The following is a 17,356-nucleotide window of genomic DNA, read 5'->3' as shown; positions in this document are numbered from 1 at the left end:
CGGGCTGGCCCCCCGTCCGGGTCCCCCGCCCCTCTGAGCTCTTTGGGAGCTGTTGGGGCTTTGGGAGGTCAGGCTGGCTCCTGTCCAGGTCCCCCACCCCTCTGGGGTCTTTGGGGACTGTTGGGGCTTTGGGAGGCCTGGCTGGCTCCTGTCCAGCTCCCCCGCCCCTCTGAGGTCTTTGGGGGCTGTTGGGGCCTCCATGGGTCAGGTTGGCCCCCCGTCCGGGTCCCCCGCTCCTCTGGGGTCTTTGGAGGTTGTTGGTGCCTCCGTGGATCAGGCTGGCCCCCCACCCCAGTCTGAGTCAGCATCATGCCCCCAGATCTTCGATATCTACGTGGTCACAGCTGACTACCTGCCCCTGGGGGCCGAGCAGGACGCCATCTCACTGCGGGAGGGCCAGTATGTGGAGGTGTTGGACTCGGCCCACCCACTGCGCTGGCTTGTGCGCACCAAGCCCACCAAGTCCAGCCCCTCGAGGCAAGGCTGGGTGTCCCCTGCCTACCTGGACAAGCGGCTCAAGGTACTGGATGGCTGGGATGGGGTTCTGGGATTGTCGTCCCCTGTGAGGCCAGAGCCGAGGCCACCTGCCACCCTCCCCCATTTTCTCACCAGCTGTCACCCGAGTGGGGGCCCACGGAGACCCCCGAGTTCCCGGGGGAGACCGTGTCTGAGGATGAATACAAGACAAGGCTGAGGTGAGGGTCCGGCAGGCGGGGGCGTGAGGGGCTTTGTGGTGGCGGGGGCGGGACGGTCGTGGGGGTGCCTCCCTCCACCACTTTACCAGGCTCTTTCTGACAACCGGGGGCGGGCTGTGCGGGGGCGTCACTAGCCCTTGGGTCTCTCCTCACCTCATCCCCTCCCAGCTCCATCATCCAGGAGCTGCTGAGCTCCGAGCAGGCCTTTGTGGGCAAGCTGCAGTTCCTGCAGGACCACCACATTCAGCACCTGGAGCGATGCCCCCATGTGCCCACGGCCGTGGCCAGCCAGAAGGCAGTCATCTTCCGCAACGTGCAGGACATCAGCCACTTCCACAGCAGGTGGGCTGGCCCTCGGGTATGCGCACATGCACGCCCACACGCGTGCACGCCCGCATGCACACGCACGCTCCTGCACCTGTGGCACGTGTGGGCATGGCACACGCACCGACGCACGCACGGCTGCATGAACCCGTGCACGTCCTTGCATGCAGGCACACAGACGCGCATGCTCCCCCACCCCCCGCACACCCGCAGCCCCCGAAGCTCAGCGCACTCCGTTGCAAGTAGCCACGCAGCCCAGCCCTGGGGGGTAGCCTGCTCCGTCCCAGACCTGAGGCCTCACCCGCGCCTGCCCACCGTGCCCTCTCCTGCAGCTTCCAACGGGAGCTGCAGACCTGTGACACAGACGACGATGTGGCCATGTGCTTCATCAAGAACCAGGAGGCCTTTGAGAAGTACCTGGAGTTCCTGGTGGGCCGCGTGCAGGCCGAGTCCGCGGTGGTCAGCACGGCTGTGCAGGACTTCTACAAGGTGCACCCCAGCCCGCGCCCCTCGGCTCACTGAGAAAGCAGAGCCCCCGGAGCCCCGTGCTCCCCTTCAGATGGTGACAGCGGGGCAGGGGTGCGGCTGGCTGGGGAGGAGGGCGGTGCGCGCGCGTGCGTGTGTGTACGCGCGTGTGTGCAGCGGGGCAGGGTGCGGCTGGCGGGGGAGGACGGCGGTGCGCGCGTGTGCGTGTGAGTCCGCGCGCGCACCCCGATGCCCCAGCCCCCCGCTCTCCACCTCTGCCGGCGTGTCCCCAACCCCGCCCCGCGGCTCCCACAGAAATACACGGAGGAGGTGCTGTCCGCAGCGGACCCGTCGCAGCCGCCCCCACCGCCCCTGCAGCACTTCCTGGAGCGGCCAGTGCAGCGCGTCCAGCAGTACCAGGCCCTGCTCAAGGTAGGGGTGCGCGCCGGGCCCCCTCCCCGGCCTCGTCGCGCAGCGGCTGGGAACGCGGCCTGACGCTGTGCCCCCCAGGAGCTGATCCGCAACAAGGCGAGGAACCGGCAGAATTGTGCGCTGCTGGAGCAGGCCTACGCGCTCGTGTCCGCCCTGCCGCAGCGCGCCGAGAACCAGCTGCACGTGTCGCTCATGGAGAACTACCCGGGCACCCTGGAGGCCCTGGGCGAGCCCATCCGCCAGGTCGGGACGGGGACGTGGGCGGGGCGCCTGCGCAGGGCCGCGGGGGGCGGGGGGGCGCCTGGGCTTCGGGCGGACTGCGGGGGCCTCCGGGCGGACTGCGGGGGGCTCCGGGCTGACTGCGGTGGCTGCGGGTGGACTGCGGGCGGACTGCGGGCGGACTGGGGGGGCTGCGGGCGGACTGGGGGGCCTCCAGGCGGACTGCGGGGGCAGGCTCCGGGCGGACTGCGGGACTACCGGGGCTTGGGCTGACTGCGGGGGCTTGGGCTGACTGCGGGGGCTTGGGGCTGACTGTGGGGGCTCCGGGCGGACTGCGGGGGGCTCCGGGCGGACTGAGGGGGCTGCGGGCGGACTGCGGGGGCTCCGGGCTGACTGAGGGGGCTCAGGGCGGACTGCGGGGGCGAGCTGCGGGCTAACTGCGCGCTGACTGCTCCCTGCAGGGCCACTTCATCGTGTGGGAGGGGGCGCCGGGCGCGCGGATGCCCTGGAAGGGCCATCACCGCCACGTTTTCCTGTTCCGCCACCACCTGGTTGTTTGCAAGACCAAAAGGGATTCCCGCACCGACACCTTCAGTTACGTCTTCCGGAACATGATGAAGGTGCGCGGGCGCCGCGGGCGCCGCGGGCGCCGCGGGAGCCTGGGGGCAGGGGGCGGGCCAGCAGAAGCCTGTGTTGAGTCAGTCAGCCTGCATTCCCCGCCACCCACAGCTGAGCAGCATCGACCTGAACGACCAGGTGGAGGGTGACGACCGTGCCTTCGAGATCTGGCACGAGCGGGAGGACTCGGTGCGCAAGTACCTGCTGCAAGCGCGCACGGTCATCACCAAGAACTCGTGGGTGAAGGAGATCTGCGGCATCCAGCAGCGCCTGGCCCTGCCCGTGTGGCGTGAGTGCTCCTGCCTCTGGCAGGCGGGGAGATCACACTCAGCACCTGAGCCTTTCTGGCCCCCCCGAGCCTCAGCCCCCTGCCCCGGTTGTGGGAGGCACGAAGGATAGGCTCCATCTGGGGCACAGTCAGCTCAGCCTTTCGTGAGCCTGAGCTGGGGTGTAGGGCTGACCTTGACCTGAGTGCAGGGAAGCTTCAGGGTTCACACAGGGGCCCCCCAGCACAGGACAGGTGCCCAGATTGTGTTAGGGACGGGAAGGGCCCCCTGGATGGAAGGTCGAAAGGGGCAGTGTCCGTAACAACCATACCCCTGGACGCTGGGGCTTCTGACCAAGGACATGGGGGCACCACCATCCCACCCACCAGGAGCTCAGAGTCTGTGCGTGTGTGCGCCCAGATCCCCCAGATTTCGAAGAGGAGCTGGCGGACTGCACAGCAGAGCTGGGCGAGACCGTGAAGCTGGCCTGCCGTGTGACGGGCACCCCCAAGCCCATTGTCAGCTGGTACAAAGGTAGGCTGCTGCAGACAGAGAGATGTGGACGCTGCACCTGCAAGAGCCTTCCAGAGGGAATTGGGCCTGGTCGGGGGCCCTCGGGGGGCGCGAGGGACAGGTGTCCTCTTCCAGTGGCTGACTCAGCCAGCTTGGCTGGGAGCAAGGCTAGACGAGGTGGTTCAGAGCAGAGGGTGTGCCCCCGTGGTTCAGACTCAGTGACCCTACCCGCTCCAGATCTCGTTCCTTGGCTGTCTTGTTTGACGAGTTTGCACCAAGGGCTAGCACCCTGTTCCAGGTATCGGGGACGCAGCGGCAAATAGGCCCTGCCCAAGGGTGCTGGCCGTGTAGGGGGCTAGACTGATGGCAAACCAGTGGACAAACAAAGTGGGGAGGTGGTGTGGCCGGCCAGAGAAATGAGGATGGAGGGTTAGCTGGCAGGTCTCTCTGGCAGATGTGCAGGAGCTCTGGGGGGCCAGCCAGGTGGCCAGGAGAGGGCAGGATGGACTCTGAGGCCCGCCCTGTCGTAGGGTCTCAGGTTTGGCTCTGGATGTGATGGGAGCCACAAAGTTCAGGGGTCCCCAGTTCTGACACCAGCTGCCGTTTGGGGGTTCCCAGGGCCACCCCCAGTTCTGACACCAACTGCCGTTTTGGGGTTCCCAGGACCATCCTTGCTTCTGACACAACTGCCGGTCAGGGTCCCCAGGACCACCCCCAGTTCTGACACCAGCTGCTGTTTGGGGGTCCCCAGGACCACCCCCAGTTCTGACACTGGCTGCCGTTCGGGGGTCCCCTGGACCACCCCCAGTTCTGACACCCGGTTTGGGGGTCCCACGACCAGCTGTGGGTTCAGTGAATCGCTAGAAGGACTCACAGAACTCAGCAGAGTGTGCACTCAGGGTCTGGCTTATTGCAGAGCGGGAAGAGGCGCGTGGGGAGGGTTCCATCTGGGTGTCCAGGCAGGGTCCTGGTGTCCCCCCGCCCTCCCTTCCAGTGGAGTCCTGCAGATCTCATGTCTCTCCCATGTGGACGTATAGTAGCACAGTCCAGCCCCCCGGGGACACTGATCTGAGCCTTGTGTCCAGGGCACCTGTTGGGTGGTCACTCAGGCAGGCACAGCTCAGGTCTGTCACAGACCCTGCAGAGGTCAAGCCGCTGCCACGTGGCCTTAAGCCCCAAACCTATATATATCACGACAGATGGGGTCCAAGGCCCCCAGGTAAACCAAGACTCTTTTACTGGGGGTCACTTGGGCTGGCCTGGGCTGGCAGGTCAGTCTCCAAGGCTCCAGTGCAGCCCGAATACCCGAATCCAGCCCTGGTCTTGAAGGAGCCATTCCAGAGTGGTCAGGCCCTGGGGGCATTTGTGTCCCTCCTGGTTAAGGACAGGGCTGCTGAGGAAACCTGGGGGTGTTGCTGGGCCTTCCCTGGGTCCCACGGTCAGAGCCACAGGCCGGAGCCGGTGGACGCAGCAGCTGGTTCCCGGTGGCAGTTTGGGAGAGCCCCCTCCTCTGCCCTGGGGTCTTCTTCTGGAAGGAGGCCCCACTGCCCCCACGTCCTGGGGTCTGGGAGGTCTCTCCCAGCTGCTCCCCCCGACCCCTTACACAGAACCTGGGAGTGCAACTGCCCATCCCACGATCCCCTCATGGCCAGACCTGTGCCTGGGACGGCCAATCCAGAGGGACAGGGCGGTTCAGAAAGTTGCGTGGAAGCAAGAACAAGCCCCTGGGACCACCCTGCTTCTGGTCAGGCTGCCCCCAGTAAGGCGAGCTGGCCGGGCCATGTCTGTATCCAAGGGGAAAGGAGAACGCATCTCACCCTGGAGTGGTCGGGTGGGGGGATCTCTGCCCCTTTAATGCTGTCAGCACCCTGGAGGGAAAAACTTGTGTCTGGGGACAGCTGTGTGTCCGGTGACCAAACTGCCCTCCCGAGGGGTGGACAGGAGGAAGTGTGAGGGTCAGCAGATGCTGACACATGCCGTCTCAATGCAGGCGGCTCACACGGCCAAGAGCCGCTGTGACCCAAAGCAGCGTCATGGTGGGAGAGCCCACAGGGAGCCCCCAGAGGCTGCGATCTGCCAGGATGAGGAGCACGCCCCATGCCATGGGGCCCCACCGTGGATTCAGAGCATCCCTCTGGGCATGGCCTCAGGTGGCACGCCATGCAGGAACCCCGCTATGAGCCGACTTTCCGAGGCCACACGGTGGGCACAGGGATCTGGGGAAGGGGACAGGACTCTGGGTCAGCGTGACCAGCCGGGCTCCCCACCAGGGGTCTGTGCTCCAGGGGTGGCCCCCCACCACCCCCCAGGCAGGCCAGCCTCCTGTCCCTGGCAGGGTGCCCTCCGTGACAGCGCTGCCTTCCTTTGCAGATGGGAAGCCAGTGGAGGTGGATCCGCACCACATCCTCATTGAAGACCCCGACGGCTCATGTGCCCTCATCCTGGACAACCTGACTGGTGTGGACTCGGGCCAGTACATGTGCTTTGCAGCTAGTGCCGCCGGCAACACAAGCACGCTGGGCAAGATCCTGGTGCAAGGTGAGCCGCTCTGGGAGGGAGCCTGGAGTAGGAAGCATCCAGACGCCACTCCACCTCAGTGGCCCCATGGGGTGGGCTGCCGGTGACGTCTGGGGCACTCATGAGTGGGGGTAGGGTCCTGCTCCATCATGGTGTCTCTCTGTGTGTCTCTTTCTCTTACCCTGCTCTGTGGCCCCACAGTACCCCCACGATTTGTGAAAAAGGTCCGGGCGGTTCCTTTTGTGGAGGGAGAGGATGCGCAGGTCACCTGCACCATCGAAGGTGCCCCACACCCTCAGATCAGGTGGGCTGGGCAGCTTGCACCCGGGGCACAGGAGGGGAGGTAGGCGGCATGCTTGCTGCTTGGGGGGTGGGCAGATTCTAAACATGGCTCCCGCTGTAGGGGGGGCAACACCCACTGGAGGCTGGGTGGGTGGCGTCAGAAGTACGTGGGTTCTGGATGGAAGCCCGATCCTGCAGGGTGGGCGAGAGGAGAGTCTCGAGTGGAGGAACCTGGGGAGGCCCTCCTCACCCCCTGGGGTTGGCTGCAGGTGGTACAAGGACGGGGCCCTGATAACGCCCAGCAGCAAGTACCGAACCCTGAGTGAGCCCCGCAGCGGTCTGCTGGTGCTGGAGATCCTGACAGCCAGCAAGGACGACCTGGGCCATTATGAGTGCGAGGTGAGGTGGGCAGGCACAGGGGACCTACCTCGGGGCCCACCATCACCCAGGGTCCCTGAACCATGATGAGGGAGGGGACATCTGGCCCACCATCACCCAGTGTCCCTGAACCATGATGAGGGAGGGGACACCTGGCCCACCATCACCCAGTGTCCCTGATGAGGGAGGCACCCCAGACCTACCATCACCCAGTGTCCCTGATGAGGGAGGAACCCCAGACCATCACCCAGGCTCCCTGATGAAGGAGGGTCCCCAGACCAACCATCATCCAGGCTCCCTGATGAAGGAGGGACCCCAGACCTACCATCTCCCAGTGTCCCCAGTGAAGGAGGGACCCCTGGCCCACCATCATCCAGTATCCCCGTAATGAGGTTGGGACCCCCAGCCCATCACCCAGTGTCTATGGCAAGGACAGGGACCTGGGTGGGAGCTCTGTGTGGCATCCTCTGTACCAAAGCCACCTGTCCACCTGCAGGGCCGGTGGTGGTCTGCGGAAGGTGTTGTGTAGGCTGTGGCTCTTCCTGGCTGCCAGCCTCCTCTGTGTGGTTGCTGCTGGTACCCTGGGTTGGGCTAGGTGGGGCCTGCCACCCCGGCAGCTCCTGGGGAGGCACACACACCAGAGTTAGCTCTGGACCCACACTGTCTGATTCTGTTACTACTAGCCACACGTGCAATTTGAGTTGAAATCAGTTATTTAACTCTAGATAAGAATTTGGTTCTGTTCTCAGTGTTCGGGGCCCACATGGCCACCACACTGAACTGTGCAGATGGTGTCCCCCCCCACAAGCTAGGAAACCCCTGGGCTGTGCTGGGTCTGTGTGGGCACCTTTCTTCTGTGGCGGGCTCTGTGGCTCTGGGACACAGCCAGGGAGGGCCCTCCATGTTAAAGATGGCCTCGATGGTCCCAAGGGAGCCACTGGCTCTAAGCGGGCTCTGCCATCCGCCCTGCAGTTGGTGAACCGGCTGGGCTCTGCGAGGGGCGGGGCAGAGCTGTGCATGCAGAGCCCTGCTGTGCGGGCCCGGGAACAGCTTCACAGGGAGCAGCTTGCAGCCATGGAAGGTAAGTGCTACTGTGGGGCCAGGTTGGGGGGAAACCAGCAGCCTTTCCAGTCAGGGTGTGCTTCCTGGAGGAGGGGCAGTGAGGGCTGAGGAAGGGGTCTGGCTGGGAGAGATGGAGATGCAGGGGCCATGGGTCAGGGGCTGGTTCCCAGTCCCCTACTGGGGCAGCGTGAGGTGAGCCTTGAGCCCAGAGCTTTGGCAAGGCTGGAGGGCAGCCCTGGGGTCCTGCATCTTGCTTACCATTTCTGGGGCAGTAATGAGTATGTAGAGAGGCAAGGCCTGGGCCCAGTAGGCTGCTGGGTAGTGGCCAGCAAGACGTCGTAATAGGCAGCAGGAACGTTGGGGAGGACGGCTCTGTGGGAGGCATGCTGAGTGCAGAGCACCAGCTGCTGGGTCCCACCTTGGCTCCCAGGAGAGGGAGTGATGCCAGGGACCTGGTACCTCCACACTGGGTTGAGCTGTTCATGGAAAAGTCAGAATGCCGTGGCTTTGCCTCCCTAGCCTGGCCTGGTGTGGTGTCTGGGGTCCTGGGATGGGTCTCACCAAGGGGGGATGTCCACCTGGGTGGGAGGTGAAGGGTGGGCAGTAGGATATCTCATGCCTCTACTCACATCTGCGTCCACGGTTCCAGCTGTGCACAGCCTAAGAATGGCCAGGATGGGAAGGGAGGAAGCTGGCATCTGTCCTGGGCCTGCTCAGAGAGCAGGCTTATGGTGCCTGCAGGGCAGGCTGCAGGTCCAGGGACAGCTTCTTCCAGTCTGGGTTGCCCCACCTAGAAGGGGCTACCTTGTCAGTTGATGAGCCTCCTGTCCCTAGAGGTATGCAGGCAGAGGCTGGATCAACACCTGGTGGAGCTGTAGCTCTCACAGTAGGTCGGGTTGGAATACATGTCCTCCCAAGTCCTGAGTGTTGGCTTCTGTGACGCCTTGGGCTAATGGATCCCGTCCATCCTGGATGGGGCCCAACGTCCAGGGGCCTCTATCTGTCTGGACCCTCCCAGAGTCAGCCTGCTTGGCATCTGGAGCTCGACCTCACAGCCTTGATGCCTTCCACAGCCATCACAGAGTGGGCAGGGGTCCATGTTCCTGCCCCCCCCCAGAGGGCCCTGTGGTGTCTGCAGGCACCTGCACTTCCTGCCATATGGCGTCTTATGTTGGGGAGGTGCTGAGCAAGGACTTCAGCACTCCTTCTTGGGCTGGAGACAAGCGTGTCCTACAGAGGCATTCATTTCATTGTCATGATGGGTCACTTTCTGTCAACGTGTCATGGCTGTGAAGTCTGGAAGAAGGGCAGCCTTCTGAAACCAGGAACATGGCACCTCACATCCAAGAAAGCCAGTCCTCACAGACCCAGGAGTTGGAGCCCGCCGCCTCCTGCTTCCTAACCCTATCCTGCCGCTTCATCTTTAACCTGGTGGCTCCACAGCCAGAACAGCCCCAGCCGGCCTTGTGGGGTGGGTGCTGCCCCCTCGCTTTTGGAACTGCACTGGGCCAGGAGCCCTGCTTCGCATGGCTGCACCCCTCTGATGGCTGCCAGTATTCACCAGGGCTTAGAGCCCGTCAGGTGGCAGGTCAGGTCAGGAACAAAGGCACCAGGAATGTAGCAGCCAAGACATTCCCTGACCACCACTCTTCAGAGCAGCAGGACAGGACTCCAATCAGGGGAGGGTGAGGGAAGGAGCTCTGGGCTTTCCCACTACTCTGCATGCAGGATGTGGACTGCAGGCGGCAAACAGGCTGGCTCGCTCTGGACCCAACTTAACCCAAACACACAAGGCCTTTTGGCTGGCTCCCATTCTCTCTCCCAGGGGTCTACCCTCTCCAGGAGGCAGCGGACACAAACACACACATGCACATACATGCATATGTGTGTGCACATACATGCATACATGCACACACATACACAAAGGAGGCTCTCAAGGGCCATACAGACACAGCTGGTACCTTTAATTTACATGCACCCAATCAGAGACAAGTTTAAAATACTCTTGGTTATCTAAGGGAAATCCTTTCTCTATATGGCACTGCAGCAAAGCCTAAAACCCACACACCGGAAGCCAGAGTGGTGTGTGCTGCAAGCCTTGCCACCTGACTTTTCTGAGCATCCCACTCAGCTTTGTCCCCAGGATGGCAAGAGGGACTGTTGAGATCTGAGGGTACTGGTATGTGCTGGACTGCCTGTTGTGCAGCAAGATGTGGCTGAGAGGGGCATCTCAATGGTAAGCCTGGCCCTGCCCAGAAGCTATAGAGGAAGAGGCCTCAGGATGGGTGAGAACAGGTGCTGCCTGGTCCCAGACGAGTCCTGTCCTGTCTCTGGGACTCAAGTCCTCCATCTGTTGACTCCAAGGAGATGGAAAGCTAGGGCAATCAAGGCAGTTGAGTTTATGGGGAGCTTCTATGGAGAGACCTAGGTTTCCCTGCTCATTTGGAGCTCAGGACCCTGTCCAGGTGTCTCTGGTTGCTCCTGATGGGATTTCCATGGCCTCGTGGTACAGAGCTCAGATGTGCCATCTCTAGGACTCCACTGTCCCTTTCCCCTGGAGAGATGCCTTTAGTCTTTAGGATTTTTTATACAATAGGCACCAGCCATCCCAGTCCCAGTTTGGTTCACATGAGCCTTTCCTTCCCCCCACCCCTAGCCTTCAGTTTCTGTCTGAGAAGTGGGACCTCAGGTTTGACAAATTCACAGGGCTCCCTGGGCACATGGGCTGAAGAAGGAGCTGGGATTGCTGCATGGGCAGCCTAGACGGGGCCCCTACTCTTGCTGCAGTCACTGCAAGACCCTCATTTCCTCATATGGGACACACTGAGGTCGCACTTGCTCATCCCCCAGCCACTCAGAGCAGGCACTGTCATCTCCGTGTTAAAGATGACAGAACTGAGGCTCCAACGTGAGACAGGCAGATCAGGCAGGGCTTGGATACAGAGCTCTGAAGCCGAGCAGGTTACTATACTGCCATGCCACTCAAATGGCTCAGCACCCGAGCGCTGGCTGATCTGTAACCCTCGCTATTCCGACTGTTTTCTTTGTAGTCACTGAGCAGGAGACTAAAGTCCCCAAGAAAACCGTCATCATGTAAGTGCAGGCGTGTTCCTAAACTTCCTCCTGACTGCAGTGCCCCCTGCATGCCCACTAACCCACGTGGACCTTGTCCGTGTGGCCTGTCCACCTGCTTGTCTTAACTGCCTGCCCACATGGCCTTTGCTCACCATGCAGACTGCCAGGACTTTGCAGATGCCACCGAGGGGACCAACCTTCCCCTGGGGCCTTGGCTACCTTCACACTTCACAGCTCTCTCTTCCAGGGCCTCTATACTCCAGTGCCTCCACAGGGTAGACTTACTCTGCATACTTCACAGCAGCTCACTCAGGGCTTGGACCCAGAATCACATCAGTTAATTTGGAGCTGGGACCAAGAGCTGCTTCCCACAGTGGGCTAGAGGGAATATTCTATCCCTCAAACCCTAGGATCTAGGGCATTTTTGCCCAACAGAGATTTCTGTCATATTGGAAATATTCTATCTTTATGATGCCCACTACAAGAACAGCCACTAGCCACAAGTGGCTACCGAGTATTTAAAATGTGTGCAGGATGGTTCATGATTGAAAGCCAGCAGGTAACCCATTTCCCCGGTGCCACGCCCATTGTCCCCTTTTTATTAGGTGCCTTCAAGGCTGGGGTTGTTGCTAATTAAATAACACAAGAGGGGGCGCCTGGGTGGCTCAGTTGGTTAAGCAACTGCCTTCGGCTCAGGTCATGATCCTGGAGTCCCGGGATCGAGTCCTGCATCGGGCTCCCTGCTCGGCAGGGAGTCTGCTTCTCCCTCTGACCCTCCTCCCTCTCATGCTCTCTGTATCTCATTCTCTCTGTCTCAAATAAATAAATAAAATCTTTAAAAAATAATAACAATAACACAAGAGGTCTGGAGCTGAGTAAGCCCACAGAAGGCAGAGTTGGTTTTCACCTGGATGATCCAGTAGGAGGTGTCTGCAGGCGGAGATTGTGTAAAAGTTTGTGGAAGCCAGGAGGCAAGAAAGACTGGTCTAAGACCAGATGACTGCGAAGCTCCTGTTGGTTCCTCATGGGCCTATGACCTCCTAAAGGGGCCCGCAGTTGGCCAAGTTTTGGAGAATCCTATCGCCAGACATTTGGTCAGATCCTGGATTAACCCTTCCTCAATTTCCTCCGTCCTCCCCCAAGGCACATTGCTGCCCACATGGGGCAGTACATGGGGCAGTAGTAAGCATCCCTGGAGGCATGCAGTTGTGCCAGAGCTATACACAGATTAACTCTACATTTCGTCTATGAAGGGAGCATTTCTATTATTTACATCTTACAGATGACAAAATGGAGAAACAGAGACAGGGCCAGGCTGCCTCATCAGTAAGACTTCAGAGAGGACTCGCACCTGGGGCAGCCGGACTAGGGGACTCAAGGGGCATCCTGAAGTCCAATCTATTCCAGGCTTAGGGAGGTAGCAACACACACCCTGTGTTGCTGGAGGAACTCAGCTGGAGGAATTGTGCCAGGCATCTCTCCCAAGGGCACACCACAGAGTGGGGACTCAGGGTACACGGGGAGGAAAAAGGGCTTGGAGAGAGACCCCTACCACCTGGCAGTCCCACCTGCTGTCCTGGGAGCCCCAGTGCAGGATGCCCACATGCCTTCATGGGGGCAGTAATGAGCTCAACACAGGGAGGCATTTAGGAGGCATGACCCCAGTACCCACATGACTGACTGTCCTGCCTTGGCGAACTGAAGAGGCATGAGGCCAGCAGATGGGCCTGGCCCAAGTTCCCATGATGTTTGAGCAAGTTCCGACCCAGGGACAAGCCTAGTGCTCCCGAGCCTGGGCATGAGGCAGGAAGGCAGTCCTGTGATTTTTTATTAGGCCACGCCTCACAAGCCTCAGTTCCCCCGTCAGTTGAGTGGGGTGTAGTATTTCCTTCTTACCTGCTGAGGGCTGAGGAGGCAGGGCCTATAATTGCTGTGCTGTAGCACACATTTCTGGGCCCATCCATGGAAGTATATGCTCCTGGGTGGAGCCCTAAGTTGGATAAAAGCTGAATGAGAGGGAGAGAGAGAGAGAGCACGAGCCTGCCTTAGTCATAGCAGGCAGGTGACGACAGCATTGAGCTGTCACCACATGCGTGCCTGAGCCCAAGAGAAAATGCAGGTCCCAGGGCCCAGGAGAGTTGTGAGTTCCCCAGGGTCTGTGTGTTTAGCACATCCCTGCTCCCTGATACTGCCTGATACTCATTGTACCCCCAGCACCCACCAAGGTCAGGGGCACAGGGTGGCAGGGGGTCCTGGGGGTGACTGGTGGACTTCTGAATCATGGCCCTGGGCATGTGTGCAGCCTTCTCAGCCTCGTGGTCCACACTTGCAAAAGGAGGTCAGACCCATCCCCCAGGGCTGCTGCAAAGTCCCTGGCCAGTACCTGATGTTTACTCACATGCAACTGGCCTTGCGTTCTGCCTCCTCTTTCCTTCCTGCCCACTCCCATTTAGGCGGAAGGGGCCCAGGAAGAGGAAGTGCTTGTCTGATGTCACACAGCCCATGACGGCCAAGCCACGCTCAGAGCCGGGTGTTCTTGCTGGGCTTCACGCCCCCAGATGAACAGATCAGGAGCACAGGCAGCAGATCAGCACTCTGACAACCCTCCTGGACCTAGCATCAGCTGCCAACCTATCTCCAGCTGAGGACCATTGAGGCTCCTGCCCTCTGAGAGCTCACTGGGGTCATCCCCCATGATACAAAGCACAAAGCACTCATGGGATAGACAAGGAAGGCCACATGGCTGTGTCCCTGCATCCTTGTCCATTAGCTCTGCAACGAGCATTGGCGTCTCCAAAAGAAGGTGGCCATAAACGGAGAAGAGACACACGTGGAGACATTGTGAACCAGACTTGGTCTTGGGTTTGGAGGTGCACTGTGATGAGGCGTGGGCCTCCCCTGTTGCCTCAACTCTTGTTTTGAGATCTGTGTGCTAGAGCCTGAGTTGGCCAGATGAGGCTTTGTGCTTTGTTCCATTGGTTCTCTGGCTAGAGGTTTCAGAGGGCGCGCTCAAGCACACATGTAGGAATTTGTTTATGCAGTGTCACCAATTGCTCGCTACACTAACCTGATCACTCACGTGGCCCCCGCATGTGCTGATGGCGCGGGCAGCGGGCAAGAGTACAGGTCTCTGTGCACATTTCCTCTTGGCCCTCTCCCTGCAGAGAGGAGACCATCACCACCGTGGTGAAGAGCCCTCGTGGCCGGCGCCGGTCCCCGAACAAGTCCCCCTCCCGCTCGCCTTCCCGCCGCACTGCCAGCCCGCCCAGGCCAGGCCAGTTGGCCCCTGAGGTGCTGTACTCACTGGGGGCCAGCCAGCCCCACAGGCCTGAGGTGGAGCCAGGCTGGAGACCTACTGTACCCACGCTGTATGTGACGGAGCCCGAGTCCCACACGCCGGGCCTGCCCCAGGGCACAAGGCCCCAGCCCAAGTGGGTAGAGGTTGAGGAGACCATTGAAGTCAGGGTGGAGAAGACGGGCTCCAGGGGTGCATCCCCTGCCGGAGAGGCACCTGACAGCTCTGCAGGGCTTCTCTTCACGCTGCCTGGTGGGACCCCCATAGGAGACCCCAATGCAAACAACTCCAACAACAACCTACTGGCCCAGGAGCCCCAGGCCCAGGGCAGGGCACTGGTCAGCACTGGAGAGCCTCTCATCTTCTGCATGGACACGGGGCCAGAGGAGACCTGTGAGCCGTTCCCTCCCCAGGGGGCTGAAGAGGAAACCCCCATGGAGGAGGTGGAGGAGGTGGAGGGAGGAGATGCCCTCCTGACGGAGGAGCCCCTGGGCACCAACAGCCTTTGGGGCCATGACCCCAAGATCCTCACACATGATGGCCGAGTGCTGACGCTGGCTGATCTGGAGGATTACGTGCCCCGGGAGGGGGAGACCTTCGGCTGCCATGGCCCTGTGCCCAGCACTTCTGACGACCCACCCTGCGAGGTCTCTGTGCTCCAGAGAGAGATCAATGAGCCCATGGTGGGGCAGCCTGTCCTGCTCAATGTGGGGCGTCCCCTGGGCCCTCGGAACCCACCTAGCTTTTTCAGTCGCCGGGAGGCGTCTCCCTTGGGCCCTCAGGTCCTCGGCCCCGCAGGAGTCTCCTTCTGTATGCAGGAAGCCCGGGCTGGGGGTGCTGCGTCCTGGAAGCCGTCCTTCTGCATCCAGGTCCAGAGGTCTGCAGACAGTGGCCAGAGCAGCTTCAAAACGGAGGTTAACACCCAGACGGTCAGCTTTGGGACGGTGGGTGAGACCGTCACCCTGCACATCTGCCCGGATGGGGACAAGGCCCCTGGCCCCTCCCAGGGCTAAGGCTGTGAGCAGCAGGTGCCTGGCTGCCGGGCCCTGTGGCTTCATGGAGGAAACCAGCGCTCCATGGACACATGTGTGCTCTGACCCTCTCTCTAACTCTCCAAGAACTCAGGGCTGGAGCCTGCTCGCCCCTCTGTCCCCAGGCACTTGCTACCTCATGGGGCCTGGTCCGGCTGAAGGCACTGTGCCCAGACCTGGCGTCTCAGAAACTACAGAAGGCCGGAGGGACTCACAGACTGCAGCTCTGGGCTCAGGTCTCTAGATGCAGGTCAGGGACTCTGCATCTGTCCTGCCACGTTCATGAGGCCAGGCTGCCAGATGGGCCCTGCCTGCTCCGGGCTGGGGTCCCAGTCTTTCTCTCACTGGGGGGCTCCCCAGCTACATCTTCACTATGAACATTTCTCTTGGCCTCCTGGAGGTCTGTGCAGGGCCTAGCCCTGCAGGAACTCTTGGGCCTCTCTGCAGGGTGAACCAGGGTCTGTGCATGGGAAGTGGCCCATCAGTGACCCCCAGTGATAATAAACTGGTTCTCTGCACTGCTTCTGTTCTGCTCCCTTGCCTCTCTGTCTGGTGGCTCCGGCGTCTTGTGGGGGAGGACCCTGGGTCGGCACCTGGCATTAGCCTGTGGGTTCTGGCCCATTCTTGGTTTCCCTGGATGGAGGCGTGAGAGCTCACAGGTTTAGCTTGCTCACATGGGCTGTGTGGCTGGTCACAGGTGCATATACTGGGATCAGGATGGCCCATAGTGGTCGTTCCCAGCCTGCTGTGCAATGGGGGCTGTTGGCGAGATTGACACAGAGGGTGTTTGCATCAGAGGCGTGCTGATGTCTTTGGACTGGGTAAGGACAGGATGGGTTCCCCAGTGTCATAGAGGGCAAACAGACAGCACACTGCCCAGTTGTCTCTCTGTTCTGGAGGGCCCGAGGATACAGAAGATCGGCAAGAGAGAGGGTCTGGGGCAGGGGAGAGCTCCAGGCAGGGGCACCTGCTGGGAATGGAGTGGTGGGCATCCCTGGGCATGTGTGAGGCTGTGGGGTGGCTCTACCAAGTTACCTCTAGGTAGAAGAGGAAAACGTCCTGGGAGCTGGGGGCAGAGAGCCCACACATGGGGTAGTTGGAGGGTTCCCTTGGGGGCTGTGTGGGAAGCTGGGGTAGGAGCCAGTGAGGGTGCGGTGGCCTGGGTGGGCAGGAAGGAGCCCCTGGTCCCTGACAGCATCAGGCTGTCCCCAGGCCTCCCTAGAGTGTGGGGCTGGGTCCACCCTGGCCTGGGTGGCCCAGTACCTTGGGGTCTGGAGTGGGCCATGGGGTGGGGGGAAGCCAGTCCCAGGGTGAAGGGGTGGGATGACCTGAGACTGAGGACAGACCAGGACAGAGGGTAGGTATCCATGCCCACCTGTCCCCAGAGGAGCCCGCATGCTCCTGAAGGCCCTGAGTTCACTGCCTTGAGTGGGTGGGTGGGGCAGGCAGGTGGGAAGGGCACTGCTGGGAATGGAGTGGTGGGCATCCCTGGGCATGTGTGAGGCTGTGGGGTGGCTCTACCAAGTTACCTCTAGGTAGAAGAGGAAAACGTCCTGGGAGCTGGGGGCAGAGAGCCCACACATGGGCCTCTGAGGCCTGTGACTAGGTTTCTGGAGCCTTCTTCTGGGGCCCAGGCCACCTTTCACCCCTACACACTGACCTGCCTCTCTCACAGATGCTGCTGTCCATCCCGCAGTTGCCCTGGAGCCGGCAGACCAGGAGGTCACGGTGTGCACCAAGGCTCCAGGACCCTCCACGGGGGCCCACGCTGGCCCCAGCACTGGCCCTGGGGGGCCACCCAAACTCCAGGACGCTGGCCCCCAACTCCCAGGCATGGAAGATGCAGATGCATCTGGTGAGGCCCAGCGACCTCAGGCTGACCACCCAGTGCCACCTGCTCTCAGAGTCCCCCCTGTGCTGGCCCCAAGCTTGGCCACCCCAGGTATCCATCCTGTGTGGGCGAATGGGCAGAGCCCTAGGGACCGTGACATTCCAATGGCTCCATGCACTCAGCCTCAGTCTCCCCATCTATGAAACTAGGCAGGGGAGTGGGTGCTGGGAGGTTCTTCCCCAGTACATTTGTCCTGGGAGCCAGAGACTTTGGTGGTCAGTCCTGGGCAGAAAGCCTGGGGAACCTATACTCCTGGGTAAGTGAGGAGGAGAAGGAGGAGGGAGGAGGAGGGG

The 17,356-nt window shown here is 61.3% G+C and overlaps 1 protein-coding gene across 1 annotated transcript in view; it reads left to right on the top strand.

Moving 5' to 3' along the window:
- The first annotated feature begins 184 nt into the window (after window positions 1–184).
- Window positions 185–17,356, top strand: part of OBSCN (obscurin, cytoskeletal calmodulin and titin-interacting RhoGEF) — a 28,009-nt gene continuing 10,837 nt past the window's right edge. Inside the window, exons 1-16 of the mRNA XM_081825632.1 lie at window positions 185–520; window positions 613–695; window positions 864–1,037; window positions 1,352–1,508; window positions 1,800–1,916; window positions 1,995–2,159; window positions 2,597–2,755; window positions 2,865–3,042; window positions 3,440–3,553; window positions 5,903–6,070; window positions 6,251–6,353; window positions 6,601–6,730; window positions 7,682–7,790; window positions 10,822–10,864; window positions 14,011–15,149; window positions 16,869–17,059. Coding sequence (XP_081681758.1) covers window positions 200–520; window positions 613–695; window positions 864–1,037; window positions 1,352–1,508; window positions 1,800–1,916; window positions 1,995–2,159; window positions 2,597–2,755; window positions 2,865–3,042; window positions 3,440–3,553; window positions 5,903–6,070; window positions 6,251–6,353; window positions 6,601–6,730; window positions 7,682–7,790; window positions 10,822–10,864; window positions 14,011–15,149; window positions 16,869–17,059 — 3,351 coding nt within the window. The 5' untranslated portion in view covers window positions 185–199. The remainder of the gene's footprint in view (window positions 521–612; window positions 696–863; window positions 1,038–1,351; window positions 1,509–1,799; window positions 1,917–1,994; window positions 2,160–2,596; window positions 2,756–2,864; window positions 3,043–3,439; window positions 3,554–5,902; window positions 6,071–6,250; window positions 6,354–6,600; window positions 6,731–7,681; window positions 7,791–10,821; window positions 10,865–14,010; window positions 15,150–16,868; window positions 17,060–17,356) is intronic.

The sequence above is a fragment of the Leptonychotes weddellii genome, chromosome 7 (genome assembly GCF_054177405.1).
Source record: "Leptonychotes weddellii isolate Sample4059 chromosome 7, ASM5417740v2, whole genome shotgun sequence".
NCBI classification, from domain to species: domain Eukaryota; kingdom Metazoa; phylum Chordata; class Mammalia; order Carnivora; family Phocidae; genus Leptonychotes; species Leptonychotes weddellii.
Note: the sequence above shows the minus strand (reverse complement) of the source record. Positions and strands in the feature narration are given on the sequence as shown.